Consider the following 19,121-nt stretch of genomic DNA (forward strand, 5'->3'; position numbering starts at 1 on the left):
AGTTGTCTTCCAGTAGGGGACCAGTACAGCTCAGCAGAACTCCTCTGGTGGTCCAATTCTGGGCTCCAGGTCCAGTTCAGACCACTGGGGGTCCCAGTTTGGGTTTGATTCTGTCCCAGTTAGGATCTTGTTGTTCTCTTGAGGCTCAGTTTGGTTTCTAGTTGGAATAATTGATGCTTCTCATCTGGAGCCCCGCCCCCTCCCACATGTAGCCCCTCCCCTGGGAATCTGCCACTTCTTCTTTAATCTGAAGAGGAAGCACCGCCCCCTGAATGCTGATTGGTCAGCCTGTGAATGTGTGAATGTGTGATTGGTTCATGTGATTTTCCGCCCTGTCCAATACGTTTGCAGTTCAGTGTGTTTGGAGTCACACAGCGAAGGGTCGTCCCGTCAGACCGTCAGTTCCCGAAACTACACAGAAAAAACTGTGATTAAAAACTCACACGGGGTCACTTCGACCCCACCAGACCAGACCAGAGTAAAAAGCTTGTGGGTCCAAATGACCCTGATGGACAGAACCTTCAGAAAGTTTTGCTGTGGTTCTGAATGCGGTGCCCAGTATAGCCGGTCCAGTTGGGCCAGTCTTGTCCCGGTTTTGATTTGACAGAGAAGCAGAAAAACATCTTAATCTGAATTCATCCAGAACCTGAAGGAACTCAGAACCCAGCCCGGTTGATCGGTCCAACAGAACCAGAGGTTCACTTCCTGCAGCGTTGTTGGGTCAGAACTTTGCAGGAAATCAGAACCGCTGGTGTTGGTGAGGTTCAGGTGGAGATGATCCGTCTCCTCAGTGGACCGGACCGGACCAGACCGAACCGGACCGAACACCAAGAGACAAGCGTTCCTGAGATCCTCCTCTTCCTCACCTCTAGCCTTCATCCCTCCTCTTCATCGCTGTTTCTTCCTCTCCTCCTCTTCCTCTGTCCTACATCGCTCTACCTCGCCTCAGGATACACCCCCCTCGCGCCTCGTTTCCGATGCGTCATGTGACCAGCCTCTGTCGCCCCCGCCCCTCCCCCCGCTCACGCCCCCACAGAGCGCAGCCTCACGCAGACGCCGGAGCGCTCTTCATCGCTCAGAGAGGAGGACGGCGCGGCGAGGAGACGGAGGGAGCCGAGCCTGAGAGCAGAGAACACGCCGCTCATCCTGGGGGGGTTCTCCCTGGATGCAGGAAGAGCTCTGGGGGTCGTTTCCTCCCCGCCGCCATGCAGCGACGCCAGGAATGAGGGCGGATGGTGAGAGCAGGGAGCAGCAGCAGCAGCAGCAGCAGCGGAGGAGGAGGAGGAGAGGCAGGAGGAAGAGGAGGCGGGGGCAGCTCGGCCGGCGGCAGCAGCAATGGCAGCGGCCGGCGGCGCGCCAGGAGCCAGCGGCGCTCCCGGAGGAGCCGGCTGGCGGCCCGATGTCCCGGCGCCGAGTCCCCCGGATCCGGCAGGGGGGAATGTTTCTCCCCGATGCTCTGCCACTGCAAGGTGGCCTGCAGCAGCAGCACCATCTCCCTCATGTTCGGCTGCAAGGTGGGTCAGGACACGGGCCGGGCCGGTCTGGGTCCATGTTTGGTTCTGGATCAGAGTCCTGTGTGGTTTCGGGTCGTAGTTGGGTTTGGTTCCAGGTGATAGTCCTGCTTGGTCAGAGTGGAGTCTGATTCTGGGTCAGAATCCCGTGTGGTTCTGGGTGCGGTTTGTGTCCGGGTCACGGTCAGGTTTGGTTCTGTTGATGAGTCACAGTTATAAACCGGGTCTCAGTCCAGAGGGCCCAGCAGGTCCGGTTCTGGAGAACCCTATTATATCTCTGGATTTTTTCAGGATCCTTCCAACAGTCCAGTAAAGGTTCTGGTTCTGTTGTTTCTGGATCTGGACCGGGCATCCAGCTGCGGCCCGGTTGGGTTCTGTTCCTCATCCAGACCTTGTGGTGGTCCTCTCTGCCTGAAGGACATCCAGAGCCAGAATCGGACCAGTTCTGCTGGTGGTTCTGGACCAGGGCCCGGTTCTGACGGATCTGCAGGGGAACGTCCTCCATCCAGTCGGTTGGTTTTGGGAACAGCTGGAATAAATCTGCATTCTGAGGCCAGTGAACTGGACCTTAACTGGGCCGGTGACCTTTGACCTGATGATGCTGGTTTTCTGGAGACGCTCCTCCTTCAGAACGGCAGCGACGTGGAACAGCGTGTTCTGTTGCTGACCCGGTTCTGCTGTGGTTATGTAACGGAACCCAGCGCCGCGGCGTTCTGGGCCTCAGCAGAACCTCTGACCCGGAACATCCTGCAGATTCCCGACCTGCTTCCTGTCCTGCACCTGTCAGACTCAGCTCAGGGAATAAAACCTCGTATTACAGACGCTAAACCTGCCGTCTCCTGATTGGGCGCCGCAGCTGCCTGCCACTTCTCCCTCTATGAGCCGACCAATCAGAGGCCAGCTGAGCTGCAGGGCCGAGCTGTGATTGGCCGAACGCGGCAGGCGTGGCGGTGCATGTGTGAGGTCCATGTGCTCCACAGGAAACAACAACAGAGTCCTGGAGGAGCTTCATTACCCATGATGCTTTGTGAACGATCCGTCTCTCAGGGAGAAAATAAAAAAACATGAAATAATCAGGATGATCTTCTGCTTCTGTTGGAGACCGGATGACCTGCTGACCTCTGGTCAGCTGTAGGTGAGGATCAATAAATCAGTGGATTAAATGATTAACGGCCGGATTACATTCATTTGAAATTTTGAACTTTTTATTTCGTTCCTGTAAGAGCTCAGGAATAAAATGATATCCTTTTGTTTTGATGTGAATTGAAATGTCATCATGTTGATCGGATTGATGAATTAAACTGAAATAAATTTGAATTGTGATATCAACATACCGTGTCATCATCTACACCAGGGATCCCCACAGTGGCCCCTGAGGGCCTCCTGCATGTTTTAGTCTCTGCCTGGTTTAACGCACCTGGATCCAACGATGGATCGTTAGAGGACCTCAGCAGAACATTGACCTGTTGAGAATAAAACATACAGGATGCAGTTGGCCCTCAGGGACCCACTTTGGGGACCCCTGATCTAAACAAATCAGAACAGCTGATCTGCAGCCCTCAGCATGTTTAGTGATTTTAGTTTCTGTTCCGGTTTGAGACAATAAACACCCTGAAAAGTTCTGAAGAACATCAGTTGTTTCAGCGAAGCCCAGCCCGTCACCTAGCAACAGCAGAGCTGTTTGTGCTGTACAATGGCTGCTGGAAAAGACAGGAGTTCTGTTATTGAATTACCATCCAGAAGCCACTTGCTGCATTCTGGTTGGTTGTGCAGGAGGCTCCAGTTCTGCTTTTCAAAGATACACAGTGTAATCACTGCACATCTATTTGCAGCCATTTTCACGTGAGTGTAAACGTTGAGATGGGAGGCGTGGCCAACAGCGGCGGCTCATTTGGATTTAAAGAGACAGCGACTGTAAAACGTCATTCTGAGAGATCAACGGGTAGAACTGAGCAGAATAAAATCTGAATAACTGAGAATTATTTTGTACAAAAGATGTAATGAGCACATAGATCTATGCTAACCTGTTGAAGGAAGGAAATAGGTGACCTTTAATACTTCAAGAGGTCACAGGTCACCGAGGAATAAAATGGTGAATCCTGTTTATCAGAGAGGCAGTGGAGGTGCTCTGGTTGGACCCGGTTCTGTTCAGCAGCAGAACCGACCCGATGGCTCTCAGCTTGGTTCTGACTGCAGATCGGTGATGAAGGCTCTGCTCCTCTTCCTCTTAATTAACCCGATTGATCGGCCGGATCGACTGGGGCGGGCGCTCCACGGATCGTTGCTGCAGAGACCTGAGCTCCATCTTTGACTGACAGGGGTCAAAGGTCAGCACTCTGAGCCTGCATGGCTGCTGTAAAGGGTCGAAGGACAAAACCTGTTCTCTAGAAACAAGATGGCCGCCGGGCTGGATGAAGCTCCAGATCGATGGGACCGTACTGGACAGAACCAGAACCCGGTTCAGCTGAAGTTTCCCGACTGTCCGTCACGGTGGTGGAGGGTTCATGCTGGGGGCCGGGATGTTGTGGTCTCACCTGTAGACCAATGATGAAGGATGAGTCCAGCTGAAGCTGGGTCCACACCGGGTCATCAGCAGAACCAGGGTCCACACCGGGTCATCAGCAGAACCAGGGTCCACACCGGGTCATCAGCAGAACCAGGGTCCACACCGGGTCATCAGCAGAACCAGGGTCCACACCGGGTCATGAGCAGAACCAGGGTCCACACCGGGTCATCAGCAGAACCAGGGCCCACACCGGGTCATCAGCAGAACCAGACTGACTGGAAAAGAGAAGAACCAGAGCTGCAGTTCTACAGTGGCCTAGTCAAAGTCCAGAACCATGGTTCTGATTGACTGCCTGTCAGCCAGGTTCAGGGCTTTGTTTCACTGAGACCAGAACCAGAACCTTGTCTGGGATGTGGAGTTCTACTGGTTCTGCTTGGTACCAACATGGAGGTTCTGCTCCGGCTAAGAGCAGCAGAACTGAACCCCGATACCAGAGGGTTCTGCTGGTTCTGGTCCGGTCTGCTTCAACTTCCTCCTCCTCTTCCTCGTTTCTGTGATGCTCCTATTTATAGCAGCGAGGCGGCCGGGACCTCCCCTCCTCTTCCTCACAGCTCAGAGACGAGGAGGATGAAGAGGAGGATGAAGAGGAGGATGAAGAGGAGGATGAAGAGGAGGTGTGTGGATCTCCCACTCCTCCATTAGTTCTGCTCTGGTTCCACCGGGAACCCGGTTCTCCCTGTGCTGCTTTCACTGACCGTCTTGATTTCTGAGAGGCGTTCACTGACCTGCTGGAGCTCAGCGTGTCTCTGCAGGCTGTGTGGATCCACTAGAACATCGGGCCGGTTCTGATTCTGGAGAATCTTCAGGTTTTGACGGACTGATGAGAATAAATAATTAAAATCTGAGTAAATTTTCCTTTGAGTTCATGGAACATCAGAGACTCCAGCTGGAAGATCTGATGCCAGGTTTGGACCCGATTCTGGTCAGGAAGCCGGAGCACAGAGAGAATTTAACAGGAGGAAAGTCTGTTGGTCCGTTTGTCTGGTCCGGACCAGAACCGGACTTTAATTTGTTCATTTGGTGGTTTGCTCTCGTATCGGGTCTATAATCTGTAAACAAAGATCTTCAGTCAGAAATGATGTTTAATGACAGAATCGATGGAGGCGGGACCGGACCAGAACCAGTTCTGTTCTGGTCGTTAGTCGGTTTGGATCGAATCCGGACCGACTGGGAAACAAACTGTCCTGTTGAAGCAAACCAGAAAATATCCTGAAATATTTTATGGGAATTTATGTTGGGAAGTCTCAGTGCTACTAGACACACTATTGGCTGGTGGTTGCATGGCAACCAATCTAGGAGCTGATTGGCTGAACCCAGAGAGTGGAGACGAGGAAAACCATAGTTAGCTTCAGCGGTAAGATGGCTGCCACTGTTTACTGATGCATATTAATGAATATTTTAAAAGGTAAAGCAAATTATCAATATATTAATAAGTGCATTCAATATTTTTCACGTATTAAAGGTGAAATATGAAACTAAAGGAGCAACAGCAGAGCAGGCAGGTAACCAAGCTGCTATGGGTTCATCTGAGATAAACTGTCTATGTGGCGCAACCTGGAGGGCAAAGGCTGACCAGAATGTGTCCAGGATGTGTGGGGTCTGCAGAGATGTTAGCCGACCTTTGACCCGTATCAGCCCTGATGAGTTTTTCCTGTAGTGGAGCGTCTTCTCTGAATCATTTAGTTATTTTAGGAGAGAGAATCGTTTCAGAAATATGAATAATTTGATAAAACTTTATTTGACGGAGTGTGAATAAGACTGACATGACACCTTCATAAACATGTTCATAACACCGTCATAAACATGTTCATAACACCGTCATAAACATGTTCATAACACCGTCATAAACATGTTCATAACACCATGATAAACATGTTCATAACACCATGATAAACATGTTCATAACACCGTCATAAACATGTTCATAACACGTCATAAACATGTTCATAACCGTCAAACATGTTCATAACACCGTCATAAACATGTTCATAACACCGTCATAAACATGTTCATAACACCGTCATAAACATGTTCATAACACCGTCATAAACATGTTCATAACACCGTCATAAACATGTTCATAACACCGTCATAAACATGTTCATAACACGTCATAAACATGTTCATAACACCGTCATAAACATGTTCATAACACGTCATAAACATGTTCATAACACGTCATAAACATGTTCATAACCGTCAAACATGTTCATAACACGTCATAAACATGTTCATAACACGTCATAAACATGTTCATAACACCGTCATAAACATGTTTCCATAAACAAAATTATTCTGATCAAATATTTGTCAGGCAGAAATTCATATTTCTTCACCTGGAGAAAATAGTAACACAAAATGACTTACCTAATTATCTTGGGGAATATTTCGTCTGCTTCTTTCTCTTTGCTCAAACAGGGATTTCTTTCTCTGGTGGCTGGTCCTCATTATCACCCTCCTCCCCTGTAGCTCGTCTTCGTTAACCGCCTTCCTCCAGTCCTCTCCCCTCCAGGTGTCCTTAGGCTGAAATGGGTCTTCATGTGGATAAAGCTGCCAAAGCAAACAACACAAACATCAGCCAAGTTGCTAAATAAAACACATAAAGGATAACTTTGACTAAAATATTAGCTTTTAATTTGTTAGGTTAATATTGGACGGAAAAATCTATTTACCTGCCTTTAAAATATGTTTAATATTAAGGACTAACGTTACAGTAATGGAGTTCAATAAGTTTAGCTAACATTAACTTACAGAAAGGAAGGATTAGCTTGAATTGCTCATAGCTTACAATATTATAAAGAGAGAGAAAATAGTCGATGTTAAAGTTAATAAAACACATACCTCATATGTATTCTGTGAGAAACTTCGGCTTCTTTTTAAAAAGGAGGGCTGGTCGTTATAACTTGTTAGGTTGGTAGGTTTCTTCTTCATCAACAGACTGCACGCCTGGTCGTCCACTGCTGCCTCTCACTGGTGGAGATGGTGTACTGCACAGCCTTAATGTTTCAAATGCTCGTAAATGATTTGTAGACATCTTGCTGTAAAACTGCAGATCAATTAGAAATTTAGGAGTAAACAAAATTGCAGAACATTACCAGATAAAGCTAAATAATTTTTAGCTATATCTGGTAAAGCTAAATGACACTTTGACAACAACCATAAATATTTATGAAGACTTCCTCATGTTTATGATGGTGATATGTCATGTTTATAACTCTGTTATGTTTATAACTCTGTTATGTTTATAACTCTGTTATGTTTATAACTCTGTTATGTTTATGACTCTGTTATGTCACGTTTATAACAGGTGTTATGACAGTCTTATTCACACACGTCAAATAAAGTGTTACCAATAAATTTTCTCTTAAATCTCATTTAAAACTGAATGTTTCTGTTTCCTGATGCTCCAGCTGCTTCATCTTCCTCTGAGGATTATTAATCTATAACAATATCGATCACAAATAAATAGTTTCTCAGCTGTTCAGTCCAATCAGAACCGTTTGGGTCAGAGGTGAACTGGTCCAGTTTAACCAGTCTGCTGGATGCTGGTTCAGCCCGTCACCATGTCCCTTGTTCTGTTTGGTTCGGTTTGGTTCTGTTTGGTTCTGTCAGAACCAGACAGAGTTAGAACATCTGGGACATTCCCCTGACTTTAAACGGATCGATTCTGTGGAGAGCTGTTCCGGATCAGAACCGATCCGGTTAAATGGTTCTGGATCTTCTCTTCATGCTTCCATTCATCCCATCTTTTGGTTGTGAAGTGGGTCAGAACCGAGCAGTTTGTGTTCAGTTCATCTTGATCGTGGCCGGGTTCTGCTGAAGCCTGTCAGTCAGAACTCGGGGCTCGCTGACCCGCTGTTCTTCCTGTCCTCCCCAGAAGTACCGGCACCACGATGAGGACTCGTCCCCCCAGGACCAGAGCTCTCCCCCCCTCACGGAGGAGGGGGCGGGGCCAGAGCTGGTCCAGGTCGCCGAGAAGAACCTGAACCAGATCGAGAACGTCCACGGATACGTCTCCCACGCCCACATCTCACCTATGAAGGTAGGGGGCGGAGCCTAACACTTCCTCTCTGCTACAGCTGATCCGGATCCAGATCCAGATCCAGATCCCCAGGTCTACAGGGTTCACAGCAGCAGCTCTCTGAGATGCAGTTCAGTAAGGATCTGGATCCAGATCAACATCCAGGCCAGGACCTGAGTAGATCCAAATCCAAACTTGATCCACTTTAGTTTGAGATCCAGTTCTGATCTATTTAGATCCAGTTTGGATCTGGATCCAGTTAACCATGAGGACTGGAGGTTCATATCAGGAGTTTCTTCTCTTCCTGTCTCTCTGTCCATCCGTTGCTCATGCTGGATGTGTTTACCTGTTTACCTGTTTACATGTTCATGTTCCTGTTGCCCCCGACCCGCATCAGCTGGAGCTCCTCCAGTTAGGATGGAGGAGGCCTTCAGTGACCTCTGACCTCCTGACTGCAGCTGAGGGCTTAGCCATCAGCCAATCAGAGGGAGGATGGAGGATGTTTCAGTCTCTGCTGCCTTCATGTGATTCATCAGGCTCTGAAGCTGCTCTGAGGTCATCCAGGTGTAGTCCAGGTCATCCAGGTGTAGTCCAGGTCATCCAGGTGTAGTCCAGGTCATCCAGGTGTAGTCCAGGTCATCCAGGTGTAGTCCAGGTCATGGTTTTTACCTCAGTGTGTCGCATCCTGCAGGAGCTGCAGTATCACCTGATGTCCACTGGGGGGTTTATGACCTTAGGATAAACTCAGGATGATTTTAATATTATGGACTGAGCTGCTCTTCATCATCATCATCATCATCATCATCATCACAGACTCATATTAATGGATCCTTCTTACCCATAATGCATCTGGCCAGCAGTGTGTGTCCTGCCCTCACGTGGAGGAGATGTTAGTAAGCTAGCTGCTAGCACTGGAGGAAGATGATGATGATGATGAAGTCGAGTAGGTCCAGAACCTCATGGCCACCAGCTAGGACCGGTTCTTGTGGGTTCTGGTTGGATGTTCATTCATCCTACTCTGGACGTCTGCAATGTTTGGTTGTCATGGCAACCCCAGAGTCACTTTGGTTTAATATCATCTGTAAATGAAACAACCACTCTAGTGGAATAAATCCATAAAAACCAGAGCAGGCATCAGAAAACGGTTCTTCTTCAGGATCTCGTGAGTCGAGTCGTTTCTTCCTGCTGGACAGCTGGACTACCGCAGCGCTCCCTCTGACCTCTGACCTGGTCATAATGTTCTGCTGCTTCATGTTTCAATCTGAGGGAGTTTAGACGGGACTCAGGGTCACTTCCTGTTCAGGGAGCAGCGGTGCGGACGGCGCAGTGCTGCCCCCCAGTGGCGACTCAGGGAATCCAACCTCCATGTTCTGTTTAATGTGATCCGGTTGGACCCTCGGTACCGCCCGGTTGGACCCTCGGTACCGCCCGGTTGGACCCTCGGTACCGCCCGGTTGGACCCTCGGTACCGCCCGGCTGAGTGGATTCATCACTGGAGTTGATGATTGAAATAACTGTCTAATGATTTAGTAATCAAAGATCCCACAGTTTCACTCCACATGTAGAAATATGTTATGAAGACGTTTTAGATTTAGATCGTTTCCTCTGTTTTGAAAAACCTTTTGATGTTTGAAAGTGAACCAGGTCAGAAAATTATAATAATTTTTATTTTAAAAATAGTGAATTTGTATGACCTTTGTAGCTGGAATTATTAATTATTCTTATGGCTCTTTTTATAGTGTTTTTAATGATTTTGTTTTTCTTTTTAAGTATTGCTCCAAACTTCTGCACAGTAATTAAATATAATAAAACCAGTGAACAGATTCCTGTAACTCTGTTCGACCCAGTTCACACAATTCTGAAATAATAAAAATACTAATAATAACTTAGTTAGCAAAAGCTATTAGCATATTTAGCATTACCTGTTAGCATGATTAGCATTGCTAAAACAGCAGTGTGTCCCCAGAGCAGCGGTGTCCTGCATGTTTTAGATCTGCTCCCGGATCAGAACATCTGGGCCCAGTGGTCGGGTCGGTAGGAAGCAGAACCAGCTGAAGGTCCGTCAGCGCTGTTGGACTCATGCAGGACGTCTGTCCTGGAGAAGTTTCTGTCTTCACTCAGTAGCCGGTTCTACACTGAAGGCCGGTTCGGTTCTGATGACCTGTTGCCTTCACTGAACAGAGAAACGTTGGATCTTTGAGTTTCTGATGGATGGTCCTGCTGGACCCAATGTGTTTCTGGTTCTGAAGCTCTGATCCATCTGGTTTTGTTGATCGGACTCAGAATGAGACCCAGCTGAGACGGTTCTGATGGTTCTGTTTGCTGTCTTGGGTTCTGATCCGTGTCTCGTCTGCTCAGTGTCTCCGGTCCCGTCTGCATTGTCACATCATTAAAAACCAACCTGGCTGGTACCGATCCGTCCTCTGGAACGGACCAGAACCGCCAGCATGCTGCTGTTCTTATGATGTGACCCGTTTCAGAACCTCATTGCTCAGTGGTCCGGTCTGGCCCGGTCCTGTCAGAGTCTCAGTCAGCTGCTCTCTGTCCCTCTATGTGTCTCACTCTTCTTCTGTGGTTTCTGTTTCTGAACTTCCTGTTCCTCCTGATGGCGACCCGCTTTCTTCTGAGGTTTCTGTGCACAGACCCAAACCCGATCCTGGTTCTGCTCACCAGCTTGTCCTTTGGCGCCCCCCAGTGGACACCTGCTGTAGCTGAAGAAACTGAGTTCTGGCCGTGTTCAGGACCCAGAACCTCAGAGGTTCCTGAAACATTCCCAGATCGCCTCCCCCATGTGCAGAACCCGGTCCGGAACCGGGGTGTTCTCCTTAGTGGACCCTGCTGGTTCAGAACCCAGGGTTTGGGTCTGTGCACCAGGAAACCCAGCAGGCAGAGAAGTGGGAAGTGTTTGGTTCTGTCTGGTCCTCCTGGAGGAGGTTCAGAACCGGTCCAGTCTCAGCTGTTGCCCCTCCCCCCCCTGTTGTCCTCCAGGTAGCGTCTCTGGAGTTCCTCCTGGACGGCTCCTCGTCGTTAGGACTCTTCCCCCCGGAGCTCCCCTCCCCCACGCCCTCCACCCTCTACCCCCACGGAGAGGACAGCCCCCTCCCCTCCTGCTCGTCCAACCCCTACCCCCCCATACAGGTAATCCCCCATACAAATAATACCCCTCCCCTTAAAGGTGCCCCCCTCCCCCACATGCTGCCCATTAACATGATATCCAAGCAGAACGGGTTTAGAAACAGAACCGGGTCCGACCGGAGCCGTGTGTTCCTGGAACGGATCCGGAGTCGTTTTCCTTCACGTTTCCTCACTGGGTTGATTTAAAATCCGGTTTTCCTGAAAGCTCTTTGATTGGAGCATGGCTCTGACCCGGACCGGAACCAACGGTTCTGGATGGGATGTTGGCCTAAGATTTAATACACTGTTCAAGATTATGACATCAAAAATAATCTGAGGAGTTTCTCAGAGATGCAGGTTGTCTTACAGGTTGTTCAGTTATCAGATCGTCAACCCAAGTCACCTGCAACTGAGTAGGAAAACTTTTTAAAACATATTTATAATATTCATTGAAAAACAGATCAGAATTTATAATTTAAAAAATAATCCAAAAAAGATTTTTTTTTCTTTGTTTCCTTCATCCTCTCTCCAACATCCTGAGAACCTTACGGCTCCCCCTGGTGGCCCTCCAGAGGACTGTGACCCCCACTTTAAAAAACTCTGCATCAGCCAACAACTATTGCTCTATAAACTGTGATGATGGTATTTTCTCCAAACCTGGTTCTGACCCACTCTGGTTCTGACCCAGAGTGGCAGACCAGCTGCAGCGGAGTCTTCGCGTTCAAGCTGCTGCTAACCTGTTAACCTGTTGCTGCTTCTTAAAACTTACGATAGGTTTTGATCTCAGCGGGGTTTTTATTGAAAAGTCTTAACTTGTTGAGACCAGCAGCTCCCCTGTGAACAGCGTGAAGCTGAAACAGTCGGTGTGTGCCTGGGTGTAAATTCAGAACCGGTCCGGTTCCGTCGTGACGGGTCGTACATCTGATGACTCAGCGATTCTCCGGACCCAGATTTCCCCGTCGAACCGTTTTCCTTTTTTCTTCATTGGGAAAAGGAGCGAAGTAGGACAAAGGTCAGCTGATTGGGCCTCCCTCTGAGCTGAGGAGGAGGAGGAGCAGGAGGAAGAGGAGGAGGAGAAGGAGGAAGAGGAGGAGGAGGAGGAGGAAGAGCAGCGTGATGTTGTCAGACTGCAGAGGGATCAGAGGCGCCGCGCTCGCTGCACGTCCTCCGTCAGCCCTGCAGTCTGTTGTTGCGCCTCAGACAGACGGAGGCTGCCGCTGCAGAGCCATGACCGCCGCTGGGGGGAGGACGCCGCTCCGCCGCGCCTCCTGAAGCCGCCGCCGCAGCGTCCGCTCGCCTCCTCAGTCTCCCTGTTTGTGTCGGCAAGGAGGAAGGAGGGGGGCGCCGGGAGGAGCGAAGGCCCCCTCCCATCGTCTGCTCTCCAGCCAGCAGCAGCGCTGCCGCCCCGCAGCCCGCAGCAGCAGGAGGCGCCGCGCCGCTCCGCGCCACGCCGCGCGGCAGCATGCTGAACTCGGTGTGGTACGCCAAGAAGGTGGGCCGCCGCATCATGGGCACCCTGAGGAGGACGAAGAGGCTGCACCGCCGCCTGCTGGTAGGTTTCCCCCCACTGCTGCGTCACGCTCCGGTCAGGAACAGGAACCCGATCCGGTCCGGTTCTGTCGCTGCAGAACGTTCCGGATCTTTCGGCTGCTCTCGGATCATCGGAGCGCCAAGCCGGGTCGGGTCGGGTCGGTCCAGAATTGATCCGGGTTCTGATGGGATCCGGCCTCTTGCACGTCTTTCTGCCGTTGCCTAGCAACCGGTGGTGCGCACTGGACGCCTCAAACACCCGCTGTTCAGAACCCGGCTGGGTCAGAACCGGGTCACTGCTGCATCCAGAACCAGAGCCCTGCATGAGCCGGCTTCTGGTCTGGTTCTGGTTCTGTTTGCCTGGCCGTGCCTGGGTCAGACCCGGGTCAGAGCTTTTCTTTCATAGGACCGTTCTAAACAGGTCGATGATCCTCAGAACTATCAGCCGATTCTGACCTTTGACCCATCCTCTGCAGGTCCGATTCTGAGAAATCAGAACTCACAGTTCTGTTCTGGGTTTGGAGTTTGGGTTGGACGCTGTTTCAGAACCGGGTCGTGTCCGGTTTCTGGTTCTGGTTCTTACTGGATTTGCAAGTCGGTACCGACCCGTAGAACCACCTGAGCAGAATTCATAACCGGGTCTGAAACCAGGTGGCTGGGTTCTGAACACTGGACCGCGGTTCTGACACTGGTTCTGATCAGAGGCCCGGTTCACGTTCAGACAGGAAGTTCTGGAGTGTTTTTCAGTTCTGGAGCCAGTTCTTCTGGGTCAGAACCAGAAGGTTTCTCTCCAGATGCATCAGAATTTAGAACTTTCAGAACCAGCTGCTGTGGTACCACCACCAGCCGGACCCGTTCCACCAGCTGGATCCAGAACCAGAGCTGGGTTCTGGTTCTGGGCTCAGTGAGGCGGGCCGACCAGCAGGCGGCGCTGCAGCCTCACCAGACCAGACGTTCAGGAACAGCAATGGTTCTGTTTGACCCGGTTTATGTGGACCTTCAGAACCACAGTGGATGAGGTGTTCAGGAACCGGGTTCAGCTCGACCCAATGACCCGGTTCTCATACTAGGACGGATTTCCTTCAGTCCAGAAGGTTCTGATGGTACCAGACAGCAGTTTGTTTATTTCTTTTAGTTTTTTTTCCTCTGAAAGGTTCTGATCCTGGAACCCGACCCGTGTGGATCAGAACCAGAACCGGGCTCTGCTCCGAGCGGCTGCAACTTCCTGTCTGCGTCATCCTGCTGTTGAACCCGGGGGGTCGCATCGATTATTCATGCTCCCCTCCCCCACCCGCTGCTGATGAACCGGCTGCAGAGAGACGAGGAAGCTCGGCTCAGAGGGAGAGCAGGACGGGTTCTGGACGGCCCGGATCAGACGCTCCAACCCAGTTCTGAAGGAACCGGCCACGGAGGATGACGGCGCATCACGTGCGGCAGCCGCTGCCCTGCAGGCCGGAGCGGCGCCCGCTGGACCCGGCTCTCCAGGAGTCCCTCGCCCACCTGCACCCTCTGCAGCGCCAGCACGCCATCGAGCTGCACAGGCAGAACCAGAACCGCCTGCAGCTCCAGAACCGCCTGCCGGTCCAGGCGTCGCTGTCCACCTTCACCTCCTGCACCGTCCCGGCTTCCTGCCGCGCCCGCAGCCGCTTCCTGAACCTGCGCGACAGCGTGAAGAAGAACCCGGCCAAGAGCACGGCCAAGATGGCCGACAGCCGCAGGGAGGTCCGCTGGACGCCTTTCGCCTTCAGCAAGGTACCGCCAGACCCACTGGACCGACCGGGCCTCAGTCCCAGTTGGTCTGGACCGGACTGACCCGGTTCTGTTGGATTAGCGCTGCAGTCGGGTCGGACTGTTCAGAGCCGTGTGATGTTTTCCTCCCTACAGTCACCGATTGCTTTCCTTTATAACTTTAGTTGGTTTTTCTGCTCAAACTGATTCATTCAGTGGATTTTCCAGTTTTTCTGTTTTTTTAAGTGTTTAATGTTTTTGGTTTTTTTTGTATTTTCACTCAAACTTCCCCCTGCAGCACAGAGATCCTCTCTGTTTCAGGAGCGCTCACTCTCCTGGCCGTGGCGCGGTGGGAGCGCTGTGGCTCCATGGCGTTCCAGAAGTAGGGCTGCGGATCGATGCCGTCGATGTTCCCGCCTAAATTTAGCGGCGGCTGGTTTTCCATCCGCTGCTGCGTCAGGTTTTACTGTTGCGTAACGATGATGGAGGCAGCGTGCGGCTCGCTGCGTCCTGTCAGCGACCAGCAGGAAGTTTAACGTCCTGCAGGGAAAATTAGGATCCAGTTTTCCAGTTTTCTAAATCGGTGTCTGTCTGTTTAGAGCTGGAAGGAAGGAGGACGTTCTCCTCCTCCTGTAGGTTCATATGGCAACAACAGAAAACGTAAAACATAAACAGTCCCAAAAATATTTATTTTTGTCAATTTTAAAACAATATTGCTTCTTTTACTTGATATTTATCCATTTATTTTAGCTTAAATTATTGTGTAATTTAAAAAAAAAAATGCAAAATTTCCCATAATTTAGTGATTTTTGGCTCTGCATCGTTTCTGTAGACTTTTGGCCGCTGCAGCTTCCCGTAGATGTTCTTACCTGGTTGGGAGGCGGAGCTTGATTCGTTTGAATGAAATGATTTAAATGATTCATTTAAACTTTAAATGGTTCATTTAATGAATCAGAAGAGCTGTGAGAGTTTATGGAAGGTTTTCTTCGTTCATTTTTCATAAAGCTGAAAACAGAAACATCTTTTAGGACGGAGAAATCTGGATAAAGTCAGGAAATAGAGCCATTAATCAAACTTTTACTCTTTACAAGGATTTTATGAAACAATATTTTGGTGTTGAGTTTAAGACAGTTTTCTAAAATAGATCTTTTATAAAATGTGAAAACATGAGATTCCTTGTTTTGCACATAATCTGAGTTTATGAAGAAATGATTTTAAATGCTAAAATAATTTATTTTCTGAATCTACATGTTGAACCTGAATAACAGTAAATTTGGACCTTTGGCTTCTGATTCACATCATGTAATGATTTTTAGTTTAATAAATTAAGATTAAAACAGAAAAAGTAGAATTAGGTGAATAAAGCGTATTTCGCAGAACGATCCATAGTTTCATATTTATATTAATATAATATTCATGATGTCGTTCAGTCTGCTCTCATGTTTCCCTGGTTCTGACCCGACTGATCCGGTTCTAGAACCTAACTGGCTCAGATTCTGTTTCTGGTTCATATTCCAGTCGCTGGTTCTGGTCCGGTTGTTACAGTTTCTGGCGTTCCGTCGACCTTTAACCTTGTGAGCGTCTAGATGTGGTTTGCTGTGGTGACTAAAAGACAGGCGCAGTTCCTGCAGGACGGAGAATTTATCCCCCCCCACCCACACACACACACACACACACACACACACACACACACACACACACACGCCCTGGAAGGCAGCAGCATGGCGGTGATCCTCAGAGCAGCAGACGGGAGTTTTCAGGAACTCCTCCTCTGATTGGTCGATTCCTCTGACACTTCCAGCTGTTTTCAGTCTAGTTCTACTGCATCCTCCATCCTCCTGCTGTTCATCTGTGTTTGTCTGACCTTTGACCCTCACCATGCTATTGTTCAGCAGGCCGAGGCCGCCCCGCCCTGCTCTCCTATAATCCCTGTGATCCCCATCGCTCCAATCCCAGCCGAGACCTCCGCCATCCCCGCAGCATCACAGGTTTCATTTTTTATTTCCCTCACTTTTCTTTCTCTCTCTGTGCTCTGTCCATCCATCCATCCATCCATCATCTGTACAGTGATCCTTTGGTTTGTTTGGCTCCCCGTTTTGTTGAGTTTAGCTCAGTTTCTGTCGTCCAGCTGATGGACGGAGCAGATTAAAGTCGCTGCTGAAACTCGTCTCGGTTTCGGCCAATCAGGAGAGGTTTGAAGCAGGAGCCACTTGTCCGCCTCGCAGCATCCCGTCCCTTTAACTCCGGCCTTCATGCTGCAGAAGTGCTGCGTGTGCGTCTGCCTGGCGTCAGCAGGGTGGAGCTCAGGGTTTGTTTTGGGTGCTGATGATTCTTCTCTCCTCAGGCCAATCCTCCACCCGTGGTGGTCAACACAGACAGCCTGGACACGCCGCCATACGTGAGTCTCCATTGGCTCAAACCAACCGGAATGCAGCCTTATTTAATACTAGCATGCTAATGCCAATGTTAGCTCACTGATGCTAATGTCACCAACTGATTTTCAGATTTATTGCAGACTTCCAAATGCAGCAGTGAGCCAAATAATTTCAATGCTAAAAGTTTTTTTATTGTTTGAATCTCAAATTTAGACGCAGATTTGAATAATTTACCTGTTCTGTCCTTTGACTCAGTTTGTGTCCAACTGAAATTTATCACCAGAAAACGCAGATCGCACCAGAGAAACTTACGATCTGTGTTAGTATACCAGGATGCATGCTAGCACCAGTGTTAGCATGCTAACTCTGTTTATTACTTATTTTGACAATAGAAAATAGTTTTTCTGATTTTAACATATTCGACAGTTTACTCTGGTTTCGGTCTACAATGTATGCTAGTGCTAGATTTAGCATGCAATGCTAATATCCAGAGTCAGTGACTCAGTTGATCACATACTGCTGTAAACTACAGTTATAAATGTTCAGACTTGTAGACTTTTAGAGTCAGATTATATAAGTTCTGCTAACAGTTTTGCAGAGTGGAATAATGTCAGAAATGTTTGGACATTTTGAGCTCCAGGCCAATGTGATCGTGTGAATCTGCTCTGTTTCTCCCATCACCTTCCTGCTGTTCGTGTCTGCAGGTGAACGGGACGGAGGCAGAATATGAGTACGAGGAAATCACGCTGGAGAGGGTAAGGACCGGCGGCGCTGTGCTGCTCTGCTTCAGAGCTTAAACCTCATCAGGAACTCTGGATCCGAGTCAAACAAACCGCAGCGTTCAGAGTCTCACATCAGCTGGAAATTTAAGTTTAAGACTCGTTTAATGTGGAGCCGTCTCAGAAAAGTCCTACAAAGTTTAGTAAAACCTCCAACATGGAAGCAGCAGCAGGTTTCTGTAAATCCGTCCCAAACCAGACAGAAACGCTGTAGGTGTGACTCAACACTTACTGTTTTATTGAGATGTTTTTGTTATTTAATGAGTCTGGAAAGTCCAAGAAATAGTTTAATTATCATCATACAAAACATGGAAGCTGAGCATGTTTTGTGGTTTTGATGCAGGGAAACTCTGGGCTGGGCTTCAGCATCGCTGGAGGGACAGACAACCCCCACATCGGTGAAGACCCCAGCATCTTCATCACCAAAGTCATCCCTGGAGGAGCAGCGGCTCAGGATGGACGGCTCAGGTAGCAGCGCTCTTCATGAGGATCCTCTCTTTGTGGTTTAACCGTGATGCTGTAACCATGGCAACGATCAGATCCGTCCAACCAGATCTTCAGATTTTTAACATCTATCCTGATTAAACGTTTCAGAAAACAGATATTCGGGGAACAGCGTCGCTGCACCATGTTGGCGGCTAGGCTAACTGCAGCTACTGTAGAACAATGGCAGCTGCAGGATGTAGGCTAGTGTTTATCTGAGGCTTAAGATTCCAGCATTAACCAAAGAGCATTATGGGTAAGACAGCAGACACATGGAGGAAACGGAGAACATGACGACTTTGTTTCTTTATGAGCAGAAAAGCTCATTCAGATGTCCAGACATCAGTCTTAAATTCATGTTTCTATAAATACATTCATTAAAAATATGTCATTCTTAAATATGTTAATCACACGTTGTTGATATTAGAGTTTTATATTATCAAACTCTAATATAAAATAGTTCATCTTCTATATTAGACAGTTAACATGCTACACTCATGGAAAATATCATAGATAATGGTTAACATGTCAACTTCATAAATAATACTCTGGTGTTGTTGTTAGCATAAAATCTCACATGTGAAAAACTTAGTAAAGCAAAGGTAGCATGAGCCGTTAGCATGAACTGTTAGCATGAAGCCGTCAGCATGAGCTGTTAGCAGGAGCCGTTAGCATGGAAGCATTAGCATGAACTGTTAGCAAGAAGCCGTCAGCATGAGCTGTTAGCAGGAGCCGTTAGCATGGAAGCATTAGCATGAACTGTTAGCATGAAGCCGTCAGCATGAGCTGTTAGCAGGAGCCGTTAGCATGGAAGCATTAGCATGAACTGTTAGCATGAAGCCGTCAGCATGAGCTGTTAGCAGGAGCCGTTAGCATGAACTGTTAGCATGGAGCCGTTAGCTTCAGAAGCTTGAGCTTTAAGCCTCCATCTTATATTTTACTTCTACTGAATCGGTTTGGATGTTTTATTTTCCCCTGCTGTCCAGTTCATAACTCATTACTGTTGTGTATTTA

At 48.8% G+C, this 19,121-nt stretch overlaps 1 protein-coding gene and 1 long non-coding RNA gene across 24 annotated transcripts in view; one reads left to right on the plus strand and one right to left on the minus strand.

Moving 5' to 3' along the window:
• Window positions 1–19,121, plus strand: part of LOC122841666 (discs large homolog 1-like protein) — a 53,556-nt gene that overhangs the window by 20,212 nt on the left and 14,223 nt on the right. For 9 of the 23 annotated variants that reach the window (XR_006372421.1, XR_006372423.1, XR_006372422.1 and 6 more), the window contains 6 exons: window positions 7,955–8,119; window positions 11,087–11,236; window positions 16,363–16,458; window positions 16,815–16,868; window positions 17,550–17,600; window positions 17,968–18,092. Coding sequence is in view for 20 of the 23 variants with exons in the window: in XM_044135162.1 (XP_043991097.1) it covers window positions 7,955–8,119; window positions 11,087–11,236; window positions 16,363–16,458; window positions 16,815–16,868; window positions 17,550–17,600; window positions 17,968–18,092 (641 nt within the window). In the remaining 3 variants the exon portion in view is untranslated. Of the gene's footprint in view, window positions 1–1,043; window positions 1,515–7,954; window positions 8,120–11,086; window positions 11,237–11,653; window positions 12,765–16,362; window positions 16,459–16,814; window positions 16,869–17,549; window positions 17,601–17,967; window positions 18,093–19,121 lie in introns of those variants that run through there. The other 14 variants (XM_044135170.1, XM_044135172.1, XM_044135173.1 and 11 more) reach the window with 10 other exon arrangements.
• On the minus strand, window positions 3,380–7,003 carry LOC122841796. Its single transcript, XR_006372449.1, has 3 exons — window positions 6,919–7,003; window positions 6,445–6,627; window positions 3,380–4,292 (listed from the first exon to the last, which is right to left on the minus strand). It is a non-coding gene; the product is annotated as an uncharacterized LOC122841796 (long non-coding RNA).

Source organism: Gambusia affinis, linkage group LG12 (genome assembly GCF_019740435.1).
Source record: "Gambusia affinis linkage group LG12, SWU_Gaff_1.0, whole genome shotgun sequence".
Classification (NCBI taxonomy): Eukaryota; Metazoa; Chordata; class Actinopteri; order Cyprinodontiformes; family Poeciliidae; genus Gambusia; species Gambusia affinis.